The 24,154-nt window shown below is 40.8% G+C and overlaps 1 protein-coding gene across 1 annotated transcript in view; it reads left to right on the forward strand.

Moving 5' to 3' along the window:
• The window catches only part of Cdh2 (cadherin 2), a 226,791-nt gene extending 202,862 nt beyond the window's left edge, over positions 1-23,929 (forward strand). Inside the window, exons 15-16 of the mRNA XM_055625529.1 lie at positions 11,128-11,292; positions 22,462-23,929. Coding sequence (XP_055481504.1) covers positions 11,128-11,292; positions 22,462-22,668 — 372 coding nt within the window. The 3' untranslated portion in view covers positions 22,669-23,929. The remainder of the gene's footprint in view (positions 1-11,127; positions 11,293-22,461) is intronic.
• The last annotated feature ends 225 nt before the right edge of the window (positions 23,930-24,154 follow it).

Below are 24,154 nucleotides of genomic sequence, written 5' to 3' on the forward strand. Positions count from 1 at the left end.
TATGATATGATATGATATGATATGATATGATATGATATGATATGATATGATATGATATGATGATATTAGACGACCATTTTTACTAAGCACAGTGAAATTGTTCTCAGGAATCATCTAATATCAACCAACTCTGACAGAGTGAGGAACCTATCTGCCTTCTTTACCAAGTAAAGCATCAATTTATGCCCCAGTTTAACTGAGTTTGAAGAATTCAAAAACATAGAGGAAGGAATTACATGAGGTTCTTGTTTCCTGATCTTTTGTGAAAATGGGACAACTTAAAAATGTCCACTTTCTACCTGGAGGAAGCCCTGGAAACTAGATGCTTTTCTCTGTACTAGATGAGTGTGATCTGGTTGTTCTCTTTTGTGCTGCACTAGCTTTATTAGTTGATATCATCAACCTGTACTTTGTAGATGGTTATTTCTGAAATCCATGATTACATTATATATTAATTACTGGGCTTTGGATGAACAAAAAACAGATTTCTGTGAGAAGGCTCTATTATGTTCCGAATGCATAGGACAGCTTTCCATACTGCTGGTTCTAGAAGACAGAAAGCCCACCGGTACATTTCACCAGGTTTATTACTGAAAATAAGTTAGCTTCTGTCATAGACATGATGACTTCACTGACCGAAGCTTAGTTAAAATGGACTTCTTGCTACACTAACAGTAACTGAGTGTCTGTTTGTGAGCATGTGAAGAGGATTGGGAAAGTTTCACTCCTCAGGGACCCAGTGTGCCCACAGTTCTGCCATTTTCTACACGTGCCTTCCAGGGCCAGCCTAACTGCATGGATTTGTGGTTGCTGATGGCATCCATATTGAAGTATGATTTGTGTGAGATTTAAGGTATAGGCCTATAAGGGGCAACTCATCACTTATGCTCCCAAGTCCTTGGGAAGATTCTTTGGACCACATGCTTGAAAAGAGGGATAAGTGGATTTAGTGAAATCAGCTGGCCTGTCCTGGCACGTTAGGTATTTGAGTATGGAAACTCTTTGAGGTGTTCAGTATGGACAGCTTTGACCCCACCCAGGAGAGTCTGCATACATCTGGTCTTTTGGACGTGGCTTGGGAATGTCCATTTCCAGGACACAGATGAGACAAAGCAGGTTCCGCAGCTCATGCAAATGAGAAGAAATATATGCAAGGTGCACCATAAACCTGGAGGCCATCTTTCCTTATGGGGGAAAGCGTTGGTCCTCCCTGTCAGACCAGAAGTCTCTGAGCATGACCCAAACTTGTTAAGAGTCATGTATAATTTTAGGATAAAACAAGGAGTCTCAAGAATCAAGACGATCCAGGAATAATTACTAGATCCGCTGAGTCAGCACTGGAGTCACCTCCCAGTGTTTCCACAATAGCAAAAGTTCACTCAGCAGAGTTCACGGCCATGACTTGGGATCTGACTTTTAGGAAAAGACACTTTAATGGCTAAATCCCGTATTGGTAATCGTGTTTTTTAAATTTGATGTGACATAGCATTACCATGGATTTCTGATTTCTGATGCACCCATGAGATCCATGAGGTTGTTTCTAGGTCGGGTTAATTGAGGATGGAAGGTTCACTGCTTTGTGATCTGGGGTCTCAACCTGAGCGAAAAGAAGAAAGTGAACTGGGTCCCAGCTTACTTTGCTTTCTGCTTCCTGACTGGACGCCGTGTGACTGACTGTTACATGTGCCCGCCCGCCCCCTTGATGGAATATATTATTTTGGCTCAAGCTTTGACAACAACAGGAGAAGTGACTAAGACCGTAGCTTAATTTCTCCTATCATTGCATTCTGAGGTCCAGGAGGGCTGACAGCCAGCGCTTGTGCAGCTGCCTTACAGTGTCCCACCCGTCCAACTTCACCCATCAAGAAGCATCCTGAGGCCTCTTAGCTCGTAATCCCCGGCTGAGTCACTGTCTCTGCTTCGTGCCCGCCAGCTCTCTAGTTTTCCTCTACTCAGAGCTTCTGTGCCTGACCATGAACCCGAGCTCTGTAAGAACAGGAACATCTCCTAGTTATTCTGCATTCCTATTATCTAAGACAGTTGGCACCCGGCAACACTCACTTGCTAACCTTTAATCTAGTTTGAAACTACCAATAGGACATGTTGAACACAGATGATAATTATTTTTTTTTTTCATCGTGAGAAATTCTGATGTCTGGTTTGGTAAACGCTAGTCATTGCCACGTACCTGTTCTGTGTCAGTCACTGTGCATTGCCTGCCTATGAAGTAGACAGTGCAGGTCACTCCAGTTTCAGCCTGGGCCTGCGAGCTTGTCTCTTATTCTTTGTGCTGGGGATCAGACACAGTAATGTTTTCTTGAGTGTCCGTGTGTATGAGCAGCAAGGCTGACGACTTAGCGACTTAGCCTTAACATACTACCCAGCCACTGGTAGTCAGTCTTTAGAGCAGGCCAAGGGTAAGATCCAATTAAATGGTTAAGTATGACTTGCAAAATTGAGCACATATACAAAGTGAAAAACCAGGGACGCAATCTAACCGGCCAAATTACTAAAAGCACAAAGGCTGAATGTACAATTTGGAGAAGAGCTAAAAATCTGGAATCCAGGCATGTTGCCTAAACAGAGGAATGGGGCACAGATACAAGAAAACCCCTTGAAGCCCATCCAGACCCTTTATCTGCTTGTGCCAGGGGATCTCTGTGGGCAACCAGGCCTGACCATCTGACTGAACTGGAGTATTATTTAACCATGCTGTATATGATCCCTTGAAACCATTACTTTACAAAATCTTTCTGCTTCATAAGCAGACTACCAGATGGCAAGATCTGGACATGACTGTGAAGACCACTTTCTGCATCTTTATTGCTGGCAAAGTTCACTCTCTTAATGAGGCTCCAAGTCATCCATCCGTGCAAACCCACCTGCAAATGCTCGCACATGTTAGTTATTTTAAGAGCAAAACTGAATTCATGGGAGGAGAGTTTCATCAGAGATGAGGTCAGCACATGTTCTCAACACACTGATGGCCAGGTACACATTGTTGGGAGAGGGAAAATCTGGGATACAGACTGGTGGGTGTCTACCCATCTCCTTCTGCTCATTGACTATCTTTTTTTTTTACACTTTTAAATTAAATTTTTATTTTTTTATATTAATTACATTTTATTTGATTTGTATCTCAGCTGTCTACCCATCTCCTTCTGCTCGTTGACTATCTTTTTTTTTTACACTTTTAAATTAAATTTTTATTTTTTTATATTAATTACATTTTATTTGATTTGTATCTCAGCTGTAACCTCCTCCATTCTCTCCCAATCCCACTCTCCCTCATATCCTCCTATGGCCCTCTCCAAGTCCACTGATAGCACAGGGGTCTTTTCTGAGTCTGTTACTGCAACCAAGGACCAAGGTCCATTCATGGATATAACCTAGAACCCCTGCTCAGATGTAGCCCATGGCAGCTCAGCATCCAAGTGGGCTCCCTAGTTAGTGGAACAGAAGCTGTCTCTGACATGAATTCAGTAGCTGGCTCATTGACTGTCTTAATGTACACGTAAGTTACATATGTTTATGTTTCTTCCTTTTCTGTTCCTGTCATTTCATGTAAATTAACACAATTTTATGCAATTACTTTTAATACTCATTTTTTTTCTGGCTAGCCATAAGTGCTATATTAGATTTAAGGGAAAGAACATATGTCAACATCTCAGAAAATTACAAGAATCTGAATGCCGAGCAAGTGTCATCATTGTTATGAAAAGAAGGGGAGAGTGGAAGCATAGAGGAAAAGACAAATACCTTATGATGTTTAAATGCTCCAGACCAGAGTGTGGCCAGCTACCCTCTGCCTCTTCTGATGCAAAACGACTTTTTGGAACCTAGGCAAGAGCCAAGTCCTCTCCACCCGCCCTCATTTACAAAATCTTTACCCATTACAGCTACAATAGAGAGGGGGTGTTGTAACAGATTGTGTGTCCAGACATCCTGAAATACTTACTGCCTGGTTCTTTAAGGCTATTTCAATGACTAATAAACCTTACTGTAGTTTTGGGGTCACTTTCTTTTCTTCCTTCTTTCTTTCTTTTTCTTTCCTTTGCCTTCTTTCTCTCTCTACAAAATTTGAATTCTGAGTATGAAGTTCTGTCCAGGAATTATATGCTTGTAATCTACTCTAGTGACATGTTTAAGGAATGATGGAGCCAACATCTAAACAAAAACACTTGACTTCAGAATCCAGTGTTATAAAGTCAAACACTAGGGTTCATTTGTTGAAATATCTTTATGTGCAAATTCATCTTGAAACTAGATTCATTCTCATTAAGAGATTATACAGTAGTACATAGAAAGGAAGGAAGGGTTTCAATTCTGTCTCGCCACATCCTCAGCCAGACGCTGCTCTTCCTGTAACTGTTTTTATGTTTCTCCAAGTTGACATGGTGACAAGGTGAGTGGTGACATTTTTGTAAGAAGTTACAGGCTGAACTAGAGTTGAGCTAGAGTGAATATATGGAAGAAAACACAGTTTTAGTGGCAATACTTACCTCTCACAACAAGACATAGATGGGAAGAAGTGATTTATATCTGTAGGCTTATGACCAAACTGCTGGGAAGAATGGGAACTTCCATGTTTTTAGGAAAAATTACTATTTCAAAGTTCAGATATATCTTTACAAAAGGCATTAGACTAGAAGATAGATGAAGACCGGGTAGCATGCATACACATACATACAGACACACATACATGCTCTATTAAATCAATATATGTTTGTGATTAAGGAGAGAGTATTTACTGACTCAAGTTGAAATAAGTTGTATATTTGATTTACTTTCCTCCCTGCCAAATTGCACTATTGGACACAATTTGTGATAAAATTTTACCAAACCCAGTTTCTGCAACAAAACCATGATTCGTGCTTTAAAGAGAGAAGTGTCAGCTCATTCACAATTCTAGAAACACAAAATCTGAAAAGCAGCTGCCAGGACAGTGTGCGAAGCAAGCCAAGGAAGATATGGTTGAATGTATTTCCTTAAAGTGGGGCCTTAGCTCTCCCCCTTGTGATAACTGGCATACTGGCTATTCAATGAGATCAGAGTGAACATGAAAAGAGAAGACTGCCTTTTAAATATGCCAGGTTACTTTATCTCTTGTAGGTTCACCATTCAACTCAGAAAAGCCTTTCGCAAACCTTTCATGCGGGGAGACGTTGTAACCAATGGACACCACTGAGATGTTGGCATTGATTTTTCCCCTGTAGATGGTTAACATCCTGTTTTGCTGGGGAAGGTCAGCTGTGGTTTAATAAGCATACAAAGTGCACTGGTATTTGACTGACGGGTCAGCAGTTGCATGGTGATGTTACCGCCTTATCATGGTTTTGATTATTTTAATACTGGGATCTATAGGGTGTGGAAGGATATACATTTATTAATTCTCCCTTTCCTTTCCACATTGGTGTGAGGATTTCTTCACCCATGCTATGGTCAGCTTCTCTTCAGTTTGGGAATTTCGGTTTTTCACTTTGACTTTTGCTTTATTTCTCATAGCCGTTTAGTCCTAAAATAAACTGTCTGACCATCCTGAAGCCACTTTGTTCTTGCTCCAATAAAAAGAATTTTTTTCCCCCACTAGTTAAAGCCCTGGCCAATGTTAGGGGAAAATTCTTCACTGATCAAATGACCTGATCATTTCATGGACGTAGAGCAGTGGATCTCAACCTTTCTAATGCTTGTGACCCTTTAATACAGTTCCTCATGTTGTGGTGACCCCAAAGCATAAAATTGTTTTTGTTGCTACTTTATAACTGTATTGTTGCTACTTTTATAAATCATAATGTAAGTATGCATGTGGAGGCCTATATCATTCTTCAAGGATTTTGAGTTGGGGCCTCTCAGTGAATCAAGAGTTCACTAAGACATCTAGACCAATTGGCAGCAAGTCTTAGGCATCCTCCTCTCTCTGGGACTACAGGCAACATTGCTGTGCCTAATGTTTTATGCCCGTGCTGGCCACAGGAACTCAGGTCCTTTTTGCTTGCACGGTAGCACTTTACCTACTGAGTGCTTCTCTTGCCTCAGAATGTTGTTCTTACAGTTAGTCAGACGGGTCTGTGACCTTGTTCAAACATGGACCTTGTTAAACTTCAGACATCAATGCAGTGCTAGCAATACCACCAATCAAAAGGTCCTGTTTGGTTATATGAGATGCCAAATGGGGACATACCTAATATGATTTTTCTCAGACCATGGGATGGAAGGTGACTTCCTTCTTTTACCTTCTCAGCTGGAAACAGCACTTGGCAGCTGGTAGGTGCTCCCCGAGTCTCTGTCCAATATGCCAAATGAATGTTTCCATCACTCCTCCAAAAGAGACTGAAATTCTATACATTCTCTTGGGATTTACTTCCCTAAAATATTTGCCTGGGAGCCTAAAATTTCATGTATTCTGATGTTGTGCTTCATTTTATTTTATTATTTCATTTCATTCAATTTTATTAGCCCAACCAAATGCCTTCAGGTAGAATTGTGCCATTATCATATGAATCAACTACAAATCATTGTAAGTTGGTGGAATTTTAACAACAAAAGCCAGAAACAGAGTTTCAGCTGCTATTAACCTCCCACTAGCTCTCCCAAAATTAAATCACCCTTAAAGCGTTTTAAATCTCAAGGAAAAAAAAAAAGGTTTAGTTTTTTAATTCAAGTGCTAATATTGCACCAATAGTATAAAAAGCCCTCACTCCACGCCCACTTTTAATGATTTGTGCCAATTAACAAGGATTCCAAACATGAGCTGAAATATGATGCTGCTTGACTTTCATTTGAAAATCAAATTTCTTTGAGAAGTTCACATTGTAAAAGTTGACAGTCGTAAGACAAGTGTCAGCCTCTAGGGTTCCGGGATCTAAATAAAGATCTCTTGTTGTTTACACTCTTCACGTGTAAGGCCACGAACTCAAAGACCTGAAAAAAATTTTGGGTCTCTGTAATTCTCATTTTAATTCTTAACCTAAATGTTGTAATTTTTGTGTTTAAGTAAAGTTACAATGATGGGATTGTAAAGATATATAATTTTAGGGAGTGAGCTTTCATCAAAATGTCTAAAATTGAACCTTCTGGGTAGGACCTTTGCCATATAACGCAGAATGACATCAATAGCAAAGCCTGTCCCTTGACCCCAAGACCCTACCGCATTCTCCCTGCCATCAGATGCTTAAAGTGTGCATTTGCCATAGACCAGAGAACCCCACCACAAAGAAACTCTTAAGTCGCTGTTTAGCCCAGCTTCTAGCTTGCTATAAATCAATGGCTTTCTGATTCTTTTTGATCCGTTATAACTGAGGAACTTACCAGGTTCCTATCATCATTGGGAGATAATCACCCTGGCAGTGTTCTCAGTAATGGAACTAGGGTCCTTTCTCTTCTTCCCCACTGTGAATTACTGCCAAGGATTGTAATGTGATCCAAGTCACATCTCTTGAATCAGCTGTTCTTTTGATAGCTGGCATGAACATCATTCCTGCAATTATAGTCAACACTTGCTTCCAACAAGCACTTTCTATTGGCATGCCCAAGAGAGAAAGAGAGAGAGAGAGAGAGAGAGAGAGAGAGAGTGTGTGTGTGTGTGTGTGTGTGTGTGTGTGTGTGTGTGTAGTGTGTGTGTATGGACACACACACTCACGCATTCATGTGTGACATGTTTCATGCAGCGACATTTGGATGTTTATGTGGATGCTGGGTTTATATGTTTATATGAACATGGGTTCTCGTGCTTGCATAGCAAACGTTTCCACCCACTGAGTCATCTCCTCAACCGTACTCTCTGGTTCTTACGGAAGTAGATCAGAGCTTTGAAAAGAAAGCACCTACAGCTCAACAAGCTGCTGTATGAATATATATGCTTTGGTAAATGATACCAACTAGGGGACATATATTTGTGATGTATGGTGTGTGTGTGTGCGTGTGTGTGTGTGTGTGTGTGTGTGTGTGTGTGTGTGTGTGTGTAGCCCTTGTCCTGGAAATTGCTCTGTAGACCAGGCTAGCCACAAACTCAGTGATCTGCCTCCAAAGTGCTGGGATTGAAGGTGTCCGCCACCGCTGCCCAGCTAATCTGAAAAAGGAAAAAAAAAATTAAATGGTGCTAGCTATGTGAAATGTGCTTTTATTTGCAACCAGAAGATACAGTGGACATTGCCAAGGAGTCAGGATAGAGAGGTCAGTCCAAGGGTTGAATAGCATGACCTAAACCTTCAGGCTTATTTTATTTGGTATAGAAAAGAAACTCTTCTGCCTTAGTCAGTGTTCTATTGTTGTCAAGAAGCATGCCATGGTAACTCCTATAAAAGAAAGCATTTAATTGGGGTTGGCTTACAGTTTTAGACGTTTAGTCCATTACCAGCATGGTGGAAAGCATGGTGCTGAAGAAGGAGGCGAGAGTTCTACAACCAGATCTGCAGGAAGCAGAACAAGAGAGACACTGTCCATGAGTTGAGCGTTGAAGCCCTAAAGCCCACCCCCAGAGACACACATCCTCCAGTGTCACACTTGCTAAAGCCTGTCAGGTAGCACAACCCACTAATGGCCAAACATTCAAATCTCAGAGCCTGTGGGAAACATTCTTAGCCAAGACACCACAGCCTTTATATTCTCATTACTGTCACATTAAAGTGTCACAAGATACATCCAAGTGTATCAAGGACTGTATCATCTGATAAACGACAGTCTTTAAACATAAGATGAACCTGTTTTCCTGTAATTAAGACCTCCTAATAAGGCGATCTCACCCTGAGGGTAGAAGCATTTGTTAACTGTCAGATAGTTAGCACTTAGTTTCCCCTTTCAGGGCCTTTGTTAGAACAGACATGCTTAGCTGTGAGTTACCTATCTCTCCTGTATTCACTAGCTGTGCAATTAAACATAGCCTGGAAAATCTCTTTTTACTGTTTCGAAGATTTTTCAAAAGTTATGACACTTTAGTCCTCCAAGACACTCTGTAGCTCACACGTGAAACTGGAACATTAGTACTAGGTAAAGCGCCTCACTCACCCCCCAGCCCCCGTTCTTTATGCATGACCTAAAACACCACTTCCCAGGCCTTTGTTCATGCTGCTGATTCTCCTGACACAGTCATGTCTCTCTAGCTTACACATGGTTCAAAACTTAAAGCCAGTTGTCCAACTGGGTGTCTCATATATTAGTGGCATTCAAAGTTTGTGCCCCTCTCTGGCTTGCCCTAGTTGAGGTGACTTTTCCATTCACCTACCCCAGGGCCTTTACCCACCCACCTGCCTGTATCAAACTGTAGGCAAATAATTACTCAGGGGGAGTCATACTGTGAAGGAACCTCTCCACCAGCCTAGTGTTAAACTCAAAACCCAACACACCTAAAATAGGTGCCCATAGTTTTAATTCCCATTCTGAACTACTGTAAATTGAGCTAGCTACACAGCCCCTCGGAATCCGCCAACCTTGATCCAGATGGCAGAGTGGCTGGCACACTGTGGCCAGGAGGTTTTTCTGACCTTCCCTTTGTGTCCCTAGATACTTAGTTCCTTGGCCTTTCTTGCTTTGTCCAGACCATCTCTGCAGCTCACCTCTCTCTTTAACACCATTCTTTTAATCCAGTCTTCACTCATGGTCAAAGGCTGTGAAAGGAGCCAGGTTGCGGAGTCTAACACATACAAAGCCCATGTCTGTTCTGTATGTTAATGGCTCCAGGATCCTGGGTGGATGACTTGGGTTAATGCTCATCCTGTGTCTTTGTCTCTTAAACGGGGATGTTAAAATGTGTTCGAAAGATTAAATGAGCAGACATATGTGCAGCACCCAGCACACTGCCAGACGCGGTAACTGAGCTCTGAATAAATCAGACCCGTTGTGAAGATACTTAGAAAGGATTTAAGCTGAGTCTAAACAGAGAAATGCAGGCTGATCCTCCCAAGATGAGTTCTCAGAAGTTAGTGTATTCTGTGAAGGTCAGTGTTGAATGGTTAGGCGTTTTGGTTAAACTCGGGATGGCTTGAGAATGAAGGGCAGTGGTTCTTAACCTCCCTAATGCTCCGACCCTTTAATGCGTTTCCTCAGTTTGTGGTGACTCTCAACCATAAAATTATTTTGTTGCTACTTCATAACTGTAATTTTTCTACTCTCATGAGTCAATATAAATATCTGATACGTAATCATATGCAGGATAATAATAATAATAAACAATAACTATTCAGGGTATCTGATTTGTGACCCTTGAAGGGGCCATGACCAAAAGGTTGAGAAGCGCTCATGTAGAGGTTTGAAAAATAAAAAGTGTTTGCCCACATTGGCATCGGATTTCTTCTCAATATGTAGTTGGTTTCCTTGTGTACTCCTGTCCAAGTGGCTGGATCATTAACTGAAAAGTCGGGAAAACCCAGCCTATGCCCAAAGGATACTTTTCACTGCTTCATCCTGCCTCTGCCAATGCACAGGCTGTTTTTCCAGATCATTTACAGGGCCACATGGAGAGGAATCCAGAGTCATTCTGGCCCAGAACACCTAGATCAAACTTTTTCCAAAGGGAAGATGGAAAAATATTTTGATTCTGTGGGCTTCAGAGAGTTCCTGAGGCTTTTTCTTGTTTGATATTTTAAGTAACTCTTTGAAAATACGAAGGTCATTCTTAAGGAAAACTAGTGCACAAGTCAGACTGGCCCACAGACCATAATTTGTGGATAAGAAATTCAAGACCTCTGAAGGAAGAAGGGAGGGAAGGAAGGTTGGGTTTCAACTCTGACACACCAATGCCTTCCTTAGAGAACAGGAAAAAACACCCCATTACTTCTTTTTGATGTTCGACACATTAATTTGGTTATTTTGCTTTGGCGATACGGGGCATGCTGTAGTTGGATTCTTAGTAATCTTGTAGTGAGACCTCATCACTCTGCCGTTTCCCATTGGGAGCTGATGAGGAGTGCTTTAAAACAGATGGAGCACAGACTGCAGATATGGAAAACACAGAAGAAAGAGCTGTGTGAAAGAAATATTTAATCATAACATGAAAAACTCGTAGTGGCAACTTTTCCATTATGTTAAATTGCACTCATTTCCATGCATTCTGAGTACGTGTTTAAAAACAAAGGTTGTAATCTCCCTTCTTCGTGCTCATCTCCCATGGATGTCTGATTCCCTCCCTTACAGGACTACGACTTGAGCCAGCTCCAGCAACCGGATACTGTGGAGCCCGATGCCATCAAGCCTGTGGGAATCAGACGGCTAGACGAGAGGCCCATCCACGCTGAGCCACAGTACCCAGTCCGATCTGCAGCCCCACATCCTGGAGATATTGGGGACTTCATTAATGAGGTGCAGACTGACTTTCTTTTTTTTAAAGATTTAGTTCATTTGCACTATTTAGTATACACAATGAGTTTCACTATGTCATTTTATGTAAATTGTGTTTGTTTTTCCACCCCCTATTACATCTCTTGTTCCTGCCACTCCCATTGGTTACCTTTCTCTTCCTAGCTGGTCCTCTTTCTACTTTACTGTCTTTTCTTTGTGGTGATCCAAAGTTTCTAATTAGAGTTAATTACATTAGTGTGAACGACGGGTTATTTATAGGAGCATTGGCAACTAACCAGTGGCTCCCACATTGAAGAAAATGACTCACTTTCTTTCAGAGCATTTCACTGCATGCTTAAGGTCTCTGTGAACTACACATTTGGGACACAGCTATTGAATAGAGTTCATTAAAACATTATTATTTTTGAGTTTATATGAAAACAGATATGATATCAGTGACAGAACAAACTTTTTTTTTTAATTTTTTAATGTATGCACAGGTTGTACATGTATGTACGGGTGTACATGTATATATAGGTGTATGTGTGAACCTTCATTCATGTGTGTTTGGAGACTAGAGGACAGCCTAGAGTAATGTTCCTTAGATACTCTCAAACTTGATATTTTGAGACAGGATCTCTCACTGAACCTGGTCCTCACCCGGTAAACTGGACTGGCTGGTCATCAAGCATTAAAGACCATCTGCCTGTCTGTACCTCCCCTGTGCTAGGATTACAAGCATGTGCCACCCTAAGGATATATATATATATATATATTTTTTTTTTTTTTCACTTGGATGCAGAGGATCAAACTCAGGTCCTTAAGCTTATAAAAGAGGCACATTCTGGACATAGCTGTCTTCCCAGCACCCTGAACTGTTTTGATTAAGCTAAAAGGGACCTCAGTCAACATCCTGTGCCCATCTCATCATACATCAGCAGTAGTAGGCATTCTATCTCCAAAAAAGGATTTTTTTTCTTTCTACACTGCAAGTGATAAACGCTGCCCTGCATTCCAACTTCACCTATTAGTATTAATCCTCTAACAGGGGTTTACTGTACCTCTTGCCTACACTTTACCCTGTGAACCCACAGCTTTGCTAATTCACTACCTACCCATCAACGCCATCAAAGGAGTTTAGCTGGAAGAGTGGCCAAGTTCTATCACTTGAGTTGAACACTGACCTTGCTAGGGAGGATTAAAAGCTGATTCCCTGTTGCATGCAACACACACAATCTCACTGTCAGAATTTTCTGTCATTTTTTTTTTTTGATGCCGAGAGTCCTGCTATAACTGATGCTTAAGTTTTTTTTTTTGTTTTTAAGATTTATTTATTTATTATGTACACAGTGTCCTGCCTGTATGTACACCTGAATGCCAGAAGAGGGCATCAACTTGCATTATAGATGGTTGTGAGCCACTATGTGGTTGCGGGGAATTGAACTCAGGACCTCTGGAAGAGTAAGCAGTACTCTTCACCTCTGAGCCATCTCTCCAGCCCCCATGCTTAAGTTTTGACAAAGACCTGTGCTTCTTCTGTTTAGAACCTGTCCAGGCTTTTACTCAAATTCTCTCTTGGGATTTTTATTGTTTGAATAAGAAATTAATAGCTATTGATACTGACTGAATATATATCAGGAATGTGTTCTCTGCCCAGATGCTGGGCATTCCAAAATCAACACTGGTCCTTATACATCAAAACATACATGGTGGCCATTGCATATAGCCTTCGCCATACATTGATGAGCCTCTTGTTTCAAGGGCTTCATTGATATCATTATGCAACATATAAATGTCACCAATCTGCTGTAAAGTTTCATATGTAATAAGTGTTGAAATAGGGCTGGCAAGATGGCTCAGTGGGTAAAGGCACTTGCCACAAAGTCTGATGATCTGAGTTCCATCCCTGATTGTCACAAGTTGTCCTCTCACCACACACACACACACACACACACACACACACACACACACACACACACACTGGCATGTACACATCCGCACACATACAATAAATGAAGGGTAATAATAACAAGCTATTTAACAAACTTTTAAAACAGAATTGGAGTATCTCTCAGCATCTGTGACTTCCTGTTGCCATCTGTTCCTAAATGAAAAGAGGTTGCTTTCCAAACATGTTTACTTCTGTTACGTATGTAACAGGTTAGTTTGTGGCAGATATAAATTAAGACCATATGAGAGGTTTAAAAAAATGCCAGTATGTCTCCTTTTCTGTAATCTACGGCCCAACTTGCCCTGCTATTACACACAGACCTAGAGAATTGCAGGAACTTAGGGACAGTGTTAGATCTTTTCCTTTGTGTAAGAGCACCTGAGGAGCTTGCTTCTGATTTGTTGTCCATTTTTCTGAGAAAATGTTGTGGATTTTGGGGTTTTAAGATATAATGAATTTTAGAGCTATAGGCATGAGAACTGGATTTTCTTGCAATCAAGAGTTTTGATGAGTAGAATTCAAAATGTTAGATGTTTCTTCGTGGCCCTCTGTGGGAGGGCTCACTGTGGGCGTCAGTTCCAGTCCTGATATTCTTCTTTTGGAAATTAATATCAAGCACTATGTACAGTTATAAGGCTAATCACAACCTGCCTCGGCAATTTCCCTCCTTCCCCATATTCTTTTCTGAAACTGTAACTACGAGGAGATGTTTGAAATCTCCCCAAAGCATGACCCTTTTGAACAAGAAAAACTCATACATTCTTGAGCATCTGCTAGGCTTCCCTAGTCATAAGGATCGAGTGCAAATGTCTTGTCTATGAAACTGTCCTTGACATGTCTGGAAAGGCCAAATGATGCTTCTTTTTTCTGACACAGTCCTCCCCAGCGGCCTGGAGTGTGACTGTAAATGTTCTACCTGCAATCGGAGAGTGTGACTGTCGATATTCTCTCTTCCATTTGAGGGTGCAACTGTCAATATGTTTGTCTCTCACCTGAGGGTATGAGCTCTCTAGAGCAAGGGCTATTTCTTGCTCTGTGTGGCTGAGCTGTAACGCTCAGTGCTTTAGCTGCAGTAACTGGGTTTTTGGTTTGTTTTTTGTTTTGTTTTCTTTCTTTTTTTCCTCTACTTAAAATAATGTCAATATGTTGGTGGGGACATCCTTCATCCATCCTTTGTCGAGGAGCCCTTGTTCTCTATTGAAGTTATGCTTGGCCTACATCGAAGGCCCCTCATGCCAAGGTGGTACTTGGTGTTGCAGACACCTCTCCACTCCCTTGTCAGCCTGCACATTCCATAGTATTGAAGTGGCTTTAACTGAACTTTTTACCCTTGGCTTGTACTTGGATTCTGTTCTTCTAGCCTCAAACTACCTTTTTCTTTCTAAAGATTGCCAGGACAGAAAGGGTCAGGGACAGAGAGTAGAAATAAGTCCAGTGTCACCCACTTCAGTAACAATATTTTTTTTCTGAAACCCATGGTTATATTCAGCCTCCCTCTGAGGTCTGTGTGGCCCGGAAAATGGGTCATTATTCCTGGGGTGGGTCTATGGACTAGAGCAAGATAGTCTGGTTAATGAATGAATAAATGGGTGGAAGGGTCCCACTTGTACACATTTTCAAAATATCATCAAGTCCATGAAACCAAGTATTATCTCAAGATAGAGAAAGAAGAAGAAAGGACTAGGGAAGGGATTGTGTTGATAGCTTACACAGAGCCATTGGTTAGCTCCCCAGACACAAACTGTCTGGTGGCACACAACTATAGTCCCAGCAGTGGCAGAAGAATCCATTTGATGTCGCTCTTGGCTACATGATGATTTGCAGGTCTGCCTTGGCTACAGGACAGATAACGTATCTCAAAAAGCAAAAAATAATAACAACGGAATGTTCTTATAATCAGAGGCAGGAGGCTCCAAGCAGGCTACAGTGTCTCAAAAAACAACAAAAAGAGAGTACCAGGGATATGAGAGTTGGTTCTGTGGGCAAAGGAAGGGTGATTAAGTCACCCTGAAAGCTGCAAAATTCTCAGAACCTCCATCCCAGGGAACCATTAAGACTAGTTCAATATTTCTCATTAGCTTGGCAAATGAAAATAAGCACATGTATTTTGTAACATTTAAAGACACCTGGAAAGAACTCCAGCACACTTGGTGAAAACATTACAAATACACACAAATTTATTTATCTCCAGGTCTTACTCGATTTAGCAGAGGACCAAATGTTCTAAAGGAAGAATAATAAAGCAGTGATTATAACTGAAGTGCTTTTGTAGATGTAAAGAATAGGAAAGCTCATGAGGACATTTTCGAGCTTGTTTATTTAAATAATGAATGAACAGTGCCTTGAGTCTCTCAAGTGAACTTGTTTCTAGTTAGGTAGAGTAGAGCAAGACACCTGTTTTCGGGTTTTAGTTAGAATTTCATTCTGTTTGCATTTTCAAACATGACCTTCAGAGGGTGAGAAAATTGAAATAAATTCATTTAATCTCAGCTCCTTAGTAGATATTAACATACCTCCAGTAACCACACTAATCTCATATGCCCTTATCTTAGAGGAATTAAAACCAGTTTTGCCCTTCTGAAAAGACTGACTTCTGATTTATATCACTTAAAGCATCCAGAAGGGTCTTATAGAATAATTTGATTCAACTAATAAAGCTTAAATTGCCTCTTTCTATTATTATTTATCCTTATGTTGCCTACTTTCAAATGTCTCATCTTGTTCCTAGAGGACTGAGGGGCTCTTTTGAGTTCAAATCCAGCTCACCTCACAGCACTGGAGCTTTGTACAAAGTCAAGATTCTTGAACTTAGTCTCTTGGTTTCCAATTGTCTTATTTGTAAACAGGTGATAAGATCGAGCCTTCTTTTAAGATTGTAGTGAAAACTTAATAAAATGGCATGCATAACTGGTTGGTGGTAGCACATGCTTTCAATCCTAGCACTCAGAAGGCAGAGGCAGACAGAATTGAGTTCAAGGCCAGTCTAGTCTACACAGTGGGTTCCAGGACAACCAGGGCTACAGAGAGAAACCCTTTCTCAAAAACCAAAACAACAACAACAAACAGATGCAGGTGAGAAATAGTTGGCACAGTACATGTCATACAAGAGCGTCTCTGAATTATTAGAAGAGCAATAATGATTATTCTAGACAAATTATTTTCTAGGAATGAAAGATGTTCAGTGGTCCTTTAGAAATAAAATAATTAAATTATCTCCTTATAAAAATAATTTCCTCTTAAACAAATTAAATTTCCCATAAAGAGGTTAGTAATGCTAGCTTCTGTATATAATATAAAGCAGTATATATTCTATTATGTCCACCTGCATTTTTCATTGATTGATTGATTGATTGATTTTTGGGACAGGCTCTCTCTAGGTAGTCCTGGCTGTACTGGCTTTATGTAGACAAAGCTAGCCTAGAAATCACAGAGATCCGTCTGCCTTTGCTTCCTGAGTGCTGGAATTAAAGAAAGGCGTGTGCCACCACAACTGGCCCCAGCTATATTTTAAATTTGGACCCTCCAAACAGAGTAGATATCATAATCCATGAATAAAAGTATGTCGAGAGCATTAGGGGAAAGTTACCTTGTAGAGGAGAAGCCAGAACTCGGAGACTGTCCTGAAAAGCAGAATATGAGTGCAAAACAGCCTCACCAGGAAAGGGCCTCACATTCTGAGGTGATCCAAGCAAGGCAATCAGGAACAATCACAGATTTGACTCCCATGGCTGGAGAAGAAAAATCCAAGCAGCAAAAACAGCAATTTTAGTGTCCTAATGTATCGATGGATGGATGGATGGATGGATGGATGGATGGATGGATGGATGGACGGATGTTGGATGGGGGGATCATTTCGTGGATGAGCAGGTAGATGATTGGCTAAATGGATATATAAGGTAGATTAATTATATAAAAATATGTAAAGAAGCTTTATAGTCACATTCCAGTTAGAAGGAGATGGATATGCAAATAGAAACTGTGGGCAGAACACAACTTTGGGTTTGGGAAACTTGTGTTTAATTCACAAGGCTGAGGATGGTAAAAGCAGGCAGGATGAACAGTTGAGGGTCAATGAATGTTTCTCTAAAAAGTTTTTATTTTCGTCTTGTAGATTACCCAGACATCAGTCAGGCCTTGGGAAAATGCCATCTAATTCTTCTACCTCTGCTTCTCTTTTCTAGTATTTATTTTCTAGTATTTAATCAATTTTAAATTTAATTTTATAAAATAAAGGCAATTGCTTTTCTTTTCAATAGGTGGCTGTGAACCTATTGAAAGCCATCTTTTGTACCCCTGGTGTACCTCCCTGATATATGCAGGCCTTATAAAGCACATTGAAGGTTTTGCCTGTAGCGAATGATACCACATTAGTGAGAGACCAACAGTCATCCTAGGAAAGGAGCTGGAGTTCTGAGATGAGAAGAACAGCGAGGCGTCCCTTTTGCTCTGCTGCAGGCAGAACATGAGGAGCCGAGGCAAAGCTAGGCACAAAGACGGCAGAAGACAGATGTCAGGAGATCAGTGGCTCTCTTTCTCCTTCCATCCCTCTGGTGTTCCTCTCCGCAGTGTACCTTTATAGTTCCCATCAAAGAAAGTCTCCACCCCAAAAGCCTAGGGTCCAAAGCCTATAAATACAAGCTTAGTAAGAAGTAACCAGAGCTTACACTCTGCAGAGGACCTGAGACTGCAGAAAATTCATAAAGCCACCCAATAAATTTATCAAGGGTTCAAGATCTTCTGCTCTGTGAAAGGTGAACCAAGGAACCGAGCACATATTTCTAAATTGAGTCAAACCTAGAGAAACACATGGTTAGTTTGTAAATTTAGTAAAAGTACCTTATACATCAAGCGACAGAGTATCCATAGCCAAGAATAAAGGAGTCCATAGGGAGCCAGAAGATTCGGCTGCCCCAGGTTTATTCTGCAGCCTCCAACAGCAAGTCTATAATCACCTGTTCATCAGAACTTGACTGCTATCTTCCTAGTAAGTAGCTCATTCCCAAGAATCTTTGAACTCTTTGAAAGGGTCCCATTCTATTCTGAAGGACAAACCAGGGGTTTTGTGGAAGGGGCTTAAAGTTCTGGACGCCTGCCTGGAAAGATATCTTACCAAGACTTCTTCTCAGTCAGTGGTTTCGCCCTTTCACAATTACAGAGACCGAGACAACACACCATGGCCTACATTGCACAGCAGTCTCTCTCACTGATCATGTTAAGGCTTTAACTCCCTTTAAAAGCAAAGAATACAGATTCAAAACTACCACGGTGGTCAGAAACCAACTCAGGTGCTGAAATGTGTATTTCTCAAGAAGAAAAGAATGTTTTTCTTATTCCCAGCATGGAGTATGGGGATAAATTACCTACAGCATGACAGTGATCTCAGGGAGTTGCTGAATTACACGTCTTAGACATTTTCTGAAGAGTCTTGGCATCCTCTGACATGCCAGTGAGGACCAGAGAGCTGCAGAATGCATCACTTGGTCACAGAACCATATGCCATCACTTTCCAATCCCTGACTCCAGATGTACTCCGAGCCTTGCCATCCTCCATTGTCTCTTGGAACTCCTGGAACTGGCTGTGCAGCCATTCCAAGAATTACCTTAAACATCTCATCCTGCTACCTCTGCCTACGGGGTGCTATGATTACAAGTGGACAGTGCTGGGGAATCAAACGCAGGACCCCTTACACACTGGGCAACATCTCTATCAACCCATCTCTTCTTCATAAAACCTCAGTACTTGTTTTCGTCCTTCACATAGGAACTTCCTTGAAGCTTTTTTATTTTTTTCCTCTGGGGTTTAATTCCATAGATAGACGAAAGCTAGATGGTGCTGAACTAAATGACTCACTTAGTAACTGTGTTGACAGTGGCAAGATTTTAAAGGAAAAAGGCGGGGTGGGGAGGAGGAGAGTGAGGTGATACTACTTATGTGACTGTAAGCGCCAAGAGGACAGTCAGTGAATCTAGTTTGTTCATACCCAGGTCTCCAGTGCATTAGAGTTCTAGAGACCCAACCAGTGTGCCATGCACTGAATATGCGACATGAATGAGGGCGAATTCTTGGGCTTTTCCACAGCTGGGGGTGTGGTAACTAATTCATGCTGTTGGCTTACAGCAGCAGGGGCTACCCATCGTGCTCACGGTCCAAATTCACCCGTGGCTCCTTCCCCATTCACATGTGGTTCTCATTGCAAGGTACAGGTTCAACCTTGCATGTGTTTTATGAATGACAGACAGTCCCCCTGACTGACTGAGAAGGGATGATAGCAGCAATGTGGAACCCTTAGAGTGGGGGGTGTCTTCCTGCTCCTCACGCTGCTTTCGGTGCAACCAAGCCAGACAGCAGGGTAGAGCAAGTAAACGGGGACTCTACAGAGGCCCGTGTGGCATCATGGGTGTGATCCTGTGGGAATCACTAAGGCCAGTCTGCCACAGAAAGGAGAAAGTGTAGGGTGTGGGTCTTGGACTTGGCAGAACGGCACTAGAGCTTATTCTAAAAATAAGATGAGGAAAGTCTCATCCAGAATTATTTTAGTTTTACATATTGAAGTGGTTTGCTGAAGTCTTTGTAAAATTTTATTTAACAGCCCTTTCTGGGTTGGAAATAGTATAACATGATATGAGGGAAAGTTGTGCTTAATTATACATGGTTAGGACTGTTGGTTGGAAATTCTTGCTGTGGGAGGGTTGGTATGCTTTGGCTCCGGTTTTTGATGGGAGTCTAGCAGCTGCTGTTTTGTTTCTTAAAATAACACGTCTTAACAATTATTTCAAATGTCAATGCAGGATTTTTTTTTTTCTTTAAAACTATCAAAAGATTAACTGGTGCTCACTGAGATCTTCTTGGCCGACCTGGTGAGCACTTGCACCCTGTGCCTCCTTTGGTCTTCAGATAACCTTGTTACGGTCTCTCATAGTAAATAATGGGGACTCAAAGTGAATGCCGGTAGATGTTGAGATGTTGGCCCAGATCTGGTCTCAGAAACACTACAGCATAATAATTCTGATCTTAACTTTCATGGTTCTTCTTTGGTCCTCACCCATAAACTTATAAGAAGAGCATACAGTTATTTTAAAAAAAAAATTCTCTGAGCTTCTCTTTTGGTTGCTGTGCAAAATACCCTGATAGAAGCAACTCAAGGAAGCTCTAAGGGGTTTACTCAGGCTCAAAGTCCAAGGGCATAGCTCCTCAGGGCAGGGAAACACAAGTTTTAAGTAGTTGATCTGTGGTATTCACTGTCAGCAGCAAGAGAAACAAGTGATGTTACTCAGTTTCCTCTATCTGTTTATACAATCCAGGATTCCTATTAGGGAATGGTGTCATCTGCAGTAGGCATGTCTTCCTACCCCAGGTAATGTAATCAAGACAGTTCCCATATAGACATGCTTAGCATATCATCTACCAGTTGATTTTAGGTTCTGTCAAGTTGACAATGAACTCTGACCACCACCCCTCACCCATCCCCACTCACACACTTATTAATATGTTCTCAAAAAGAAAAACATACAAATTGGAAAGATTGATCTCTCAAAGAGAATCTTCACATCTTCAATGAAAGGAGACCACCGTGTATGCCCATCAGCCCCTGCTGATATCCAAAGCTATAAGAAGATGGTAATTGCTTGAGAACTGTTGTCGTCATGTTGTAGAGCACTAGAATGGAATTGAGAAAATTCCCAGAAGACCTAGGCTGTTTTTGAATGTTTTGTGCTGGATAATTAACAATTAGCTGCAGATACTTCAATTGCATATTTAAAAGCACCTGTTTCCAAGAGTTAAGAATGTAGGTGATAATTGACTCCTTATTTTTGTGTTCATTCTTCTTAAGACTCGTATGTGTATATGTGTGTGTACATATGTGTGTATATACATAAAAGATCATTTTAGAGTGATAACATTCCTCTCTTCCCCAATATTCAGTATTTATATTATGTACAAGTACAGGGTCATGATTTTCTGTGGCCTATTAGAGCTAGCAGTTCCCCTTCTTTTTATTGACAAACATACTTTAGATTTTTCATTATAAACAATTATTATACATGGTAGTGTTTTATATAAGACATTTTATACAAGTATATATTAATGCCTTGGGCATATTGCTCCCATGCCCCCTTACCTACAACTTTTTTCAATTTGTTCTTTTACATAGGTTTACTTCTACCTTTATGCCCTCAATGTGTGTTGTAAACACACACACAATGAGTATAAATGCATGAAATCTAAGAACCACAAATGACAACAAACACACACTTGTCTTTCTAAGTCTGGCATAATTTCTGTGCTGTGATTATTTCCATTTGGATTCACTGTGCTGTAAACACATACCTCGAAGCTACAGTATCTTTCCAAACAGTAACTGCTCACACTATACCAACTAACTCCATATTTTATGTTACAATGTAAGTGATGGAATGTAATTGTCTGTTTAGTAAACAGCTGACCTCTCATCCTTTGATAGCCTTCCAAAATTAGGTCAATGTCACTTCCTCCGTGCATTCAGAGTCTTCATGGTCATCTCAGGTTTTAATTTTTCAGTTTTATGATGTTTGCTTATATTTCATAGTTCTGGTATTTGTCACTAGCTTCCTGGTATAATCATGTCTGCAAAACTGCATGTAAATGGATAGGGGACCAGGGACCACTTGGTTCTCATGTGTGTGTTTGTGTGTGGTTTATGTTTTACTTCTTAATTGCCAAAATCCCGATCAGGTCCATGTATCACATGGACCTTTGTGTTGGATTGATATTCCCTGATTTAGTAGTTAATTAAATTACTCTTCCCAAACTGCTCTTATCCCATGGGCTTTTTGTCACATTTATTACCTTTTTTCGTCAAGGAAATTATTATGTTCCTGTTCGCGGATTAAATGATTTTGTCGTTTTCATGTTAAAATTTACCTTTCGTTTCCATGAATATTTTCTTTTAACTTAGCCGTTGGTCTCCCTAGAGCATGCCATCTAAGATCCACCCTTATCAACTGCAAACAAATGACCCTTTCTTCCATTTGCCAGACATATTCTCCAACCAGTCACCACTCTCATCCATGTCATGTTTCCTTGAAAAAGGATAATTGTCTGACTTTGAAGCCCCCAAACTCCTCCCCCGTATTTTCTCTGTACTGAAATTGCTGTTATCTCGCCAATGGTAACCTATGAGCAAGCTGTGATGCCTCGGTGTCTCCCGGGTTACCCTGAGCACCCTCTTGTAATTCATCCCTGTCTCTTCCTAACCTAGGGCCTTAAAGCTGCTGACAACGACCCCACAGCTCCGCCATATGACTCCCTGTTAGTGTTCGACTACGAGGGCAGCGGCTCCACGGCCGGCTCCTTGAGCTCCCTCAACTCCTCCAGTAGCGGCGGGGACCAGGACTATGACTACCTGAATGACTGGGGACCCCGCTTCAAGAAGCTGGCCGACATGTACGGCGGCGGCGACGACTGAACGGCAGGACGGACTTGGCTTTTGGACAAGTACGAACAGTTTCACCTGATATTCCCAAAAAAGCATACAGAAGCTAGGCTTTAACTCTGTAGTCACTAGCACCGTGCTCGCTGGAGGCTTTGGCGTAGGCTGCGAACCAGTTTGGGCTCCCAGGGGAATATCAGTGGTCGATACTGTCTGGAAAACACCGAGCTCAGCTACACTTGAATTTTACAGTACAGAAGCACTGGGATTTTATGTGCCTTTTTGTACCTTTTTCAGATTGGAATTAGTTTTCTGTTTAAGGCTTTAATGGTACTGATTTCTGAAACGATAAGGAAAAGACAAAATATTTTGTGGCGGGAGCAGAAAGTTAAATGTGATATGCTTCAACACACTTTTGTTACAATGCATTTGCTTTTGTTAAGATACAGAATGAAACAAACAGATTAAAAAAATTAACTCATGGAGTGATTTTGTTACCTTGGGGTGGGGGGGACGAGACCATGAGATAGGAAAATGTACATTACTTCTAGTTTTAGACTTTAGATTTTTTTTTTTTCACTAAAATCTTAAAACGTACGCAGCTGGTTGCAGATAAAGGGAGTTTTCATATCACCAATTTGTAGCAAAATTGAATTTTTTCATAAACTAGAATGTTAGACACATTTTGGTCTTAATCCATGTACACTTTTTTATTTTCTGTATTTTTTCCACCTCACTGTAAAAATGGTGTGTGTACATAATGTTTTATCAGCATAGACTGTGGAGGAGTGCAGAGAACTCGGAACATGTGTATGTATTATTTGGACTTTGGATTCAGGTTTTTTGCATGTTAATATCTTTCGTTATGGATAAAGTATTTACAAAACAAAGTGACATTTGATTCAACTGTTGAGCTGTAGTTAGAATACTCAATTTTTAATTTTTTAATTTTTTTTTAATTTTCTCTTTTTGTTTTGTTTTGTTTTATTTTGTTTTGGGGAGGGATAAAAGTTCTTAGCACAAATGTTTTACATAATTTGTACCAAAAAAAAAATTACACACAAAAAGGAAAGAAAAGTAAAAGGGGTGGCCTGGTACTGGCAGCACTAGCAAGTGTGTGTTTTTAAAAAACAAAAGAAACAAACAAAAAAAAATAAATAAAAAGAGAAAAAAAGAAAAAAAAAGCTTTTAAACTGGAGAGACTTCTGAAACAGCTTTGCGTCTGTGTTGTGTACCAGAATACAAACGATACACCTCTGACCCCGCATTCCGAATAAAATGCTAATTTTGGATCTGGTGACTGCTTTGAACTTTTTCTTTTCTGCTCTGGAGCTTCTCTGAGTGCTGTAGAAACCCCAAGAGCTTGGTGATTATTGGTAGCAGCCTTATGAAATCATGATGTGTTTGCCCTCAGTCCCTTCATATGAAATGCCTCACATGGTAATCATGTATTCTGAATATTCTCAATGTCGGGATAGAGGAAAGACACCAGTTGACTTGAAAAGGAACCTGATGGCAATGG

Source organism: Psammomys obesus, unplaced genomic scaffold, assembly GCF_907164565.1.
Source record: "Psammomys obesus unplaced genomic scaffold, mPsaObe1.curated_primary_1811, whole genome shotgun sequence".
In the NCBI taxonomy this organism is placed as follows: Eukaryota; Metazoa; Chordata; class Mammalia; order Rodentia; family Muridae; genus Psammomys; species Psammomys obesus.